At 55.4% G+C, this 2,392-nt stretch overlaps 1 protein-coding gene across 1 annotated transcript in view; it reads left to right on the top strand.

Annotated features, from left to right (window-relative positions):
- LOC103393664 (cyclin-dependent kinase 5 activator 1-like) overlaps positions 1-1,600 on the top strand; it is a 4,923-nt gene extending 3,323 nt beyond the window's left edge. The window contains exon 3 of the mRNA XM_008330710.3: positions 826-1,600. Coding sequence (XP_008328932.1) covers positions 826-1,317 — 492 coding nt within the window. The 3' untranslated portion in view covers positions 1,318-1,600. The remainder of the gene's footprint in view (positions 1-825) is intronic.
- The last annotated feature ends 792 nt before the right edge of the window (positions 1,601-2,392 follow it).

Genomic DNA, 2,392 nt, shown 5'->3' with positions numbered 1-2,392 from the left:
CCCTCCCCCCCAGCCAGGCCCCCTCGGCCCCCCCCCCCACCACCACCAGCACCTCCACCACCTCGGCCCACCTGCCCACCTCCAAGACCCTGGCTAATGTAGCCACTGTCGCTGTCAAAAAGAACTCCCTCACTGGGTCTGTGCTCCAGCCGTCCACTGCAGCGGGCACGCCCAAACGGGTCATAGTGCAGGTGACCAGGTTTCTTTGACCCCGGTTGACCTCTTCATCTTCATCTTCATCATCATCATCTTCTTCTCCTTCTCATTTATCTTGGCTGTTCCATCCTGGTGTAACCACAGAAGATCATCAGCCTCCATCCCACCATGTCCACCGTGTCCACCGTGTCCCACCATGTCCAACCGTGTCCACCGTGTCCCACCGTGTCCACCGTGTCCCACCGTGTCCACCATGCCCCACCATGTCCACCGTGTCCCACCATGTCCCACCATGTCCACCGTGTCCCACCATGCCCACCATGTCCCCCCAGTCCCACCGTGTCCCACCATGTCCACCATGTCCCACCGTGCCCACCGTGTCCCACCGTGTCCCACCATGTCCACCATGTCCACCATGTCCCACCATGTCCCCCATGTCCCACCATGTCCACCATGTCCCCCCGTGCCCACCGTGTCCACCGTGTCCCACCATGTCCACCATGTCCCCCCGTGCCCACCGTGTCCACCGTGTCCCACCGTGTCCACCGTGTCCCACCGTGTCCACCGTGTCCCACCGTGTCCCTCACTCCTACACCAACCCTTCAACCGTCTCGGTCTGAGTCCAGACCTGAGGCTGGTCCTTCTGACCCTCTCTTGTCTTCGCCCCAGGCCTCCACCAGTGAGCTGATGCGGAGCCTGGGGGAGTTCCTCTGCCGCCGCTGCTATCGTCTGAAGCGTCTGTCTCCCACAGACCCGGTCCTGTGGTTGCGCAGCGTGGACCGCTCCCTCCTCCTGCAGGGCTGGCAGGACCAGGGCTTCATCACTCCGGCCAACGTGGTCTTTCTCTACATGCTGTGTCGTGACGTGGTCTCTGCCGAGGTGGCGTCGGAGCGGGAGCTGCAGGCCTCGCTGCTCACCTGCCTCTACCTGTCCTACTCCTACATGGGCAACGAGATCTCCTACCCGCTCAAGCCCTTCCTGGTGGAGACGGAGAAGGAGGCCTTCTGGGACCGCTGCTTGGAGATCATCAACCGCATGAGCGCCAAGATGCTGCAGATCAACACCGACCCGCACTTCTTCACCCAAGTCTTTGCTGACCTGAAGAACGAGAGCAAGAAGGAGGAGGAGAAGACCAAACTCCTCATAGGTCTGGATCGATAGGAAGGAGGCGCCGGAGGCCGGAGGCCGGAGGAGGGCACGCTGGGGTCGGACCTTAGTTTGAGCATCGATGTTGCTACTTTAAAAATGTTAGTTCATGAAATATTTCAATTTCTTATTTTTAACCCAGAACAAAGTTTTATGGTTGGAGCCAAACACGAGGGTGAGAAAGAAGAAGCTTTAAAGATCCACGAGGTTTGAACAACTGAATATATTGGTGAGAAATAGAAATATAAAATATAAAATATAAAATATAAAATATATCCTGTGAAGACATTCAGACCTGGTCCCACCAAATAAATGTAGTCTTTGTTTTTGAAATAATATCTACACTGCGTGGGGGGGTCACCTCCCATTTCCTTACACGTTTCAATGACCTGTGGTCCTAAAGGCCACTCTGAGGTCAGCTGACCCGGCAGCTCTGAGGTCAGCTGACCCGGCAGCTCTGAGGTCAGCTGACCCGGCAGCTCTGAGGTCAGCTGACCCGGCAGCTCTGAGGTCAGCTGACCCGGCAGCTCTGAGGTCAGCTGACCCGGCAGCTCTGAGGTCAGCTGACCCGGCAGCTCTGAGGTCAGCTGACCCGGCAGCTCTGAGGTCATCTGACCCGGCAGCTGTCCATCAGCGGTCCATCTGATGGACCACGACCCTGAATTGAACCACGACACTTACTCTACTGTGAAACTGAGCGATGACTGGACTTTGAATCGTCCTGTGGTGGACGACGTGATGGTCATGGTTTTATAGACATATATGAAATAGATCTATTTATTAAAGTGTTTAATTCTTCAGATCTGGGGCTAAAACCGTGGTTTACTGACCAAGTCCTGATCAGGTGTTACCAAGTTACCAAGTTACAATGGGAAAATGCAATACTGACCCTCGTTCGGCATATTTAGAGGAGGAATTATCCCCCCCCCCCCACATTGTTGTTGATCAGTGTGAGAGACAGGAAGTAGAAACAGACAGATATATTTGTAGTACTACTCATGTACTGTGTACTACGTCTGACTGTGGGGCTGGGTTGTTGATCATGTGATCTGTCCTGGGTGGTGTGGCCCAGTCCACTGGTCAGCTTGAC

The sequence above is a fragment of the Cynoglossus semilaevis genome, chromosome 17 (genome assembly GCF_000523025.1).
Source record: "Cynoglossus semilaevis isolate Cse_v1.0 chromosome 17, Cse_v1.0, whole genome shotgun sequence".
NCBI lineage: Eukaryota > Metazoa > Chordata > Actinopteri > Pleuronectiformes > Cynoglossidae > Cynoglossus > Cynoglossus semilaevis.
Note: the sequence above shows the minus strand (reverse complement) of the source record. Positions and strands in the feature narration are given on the sequence as shown.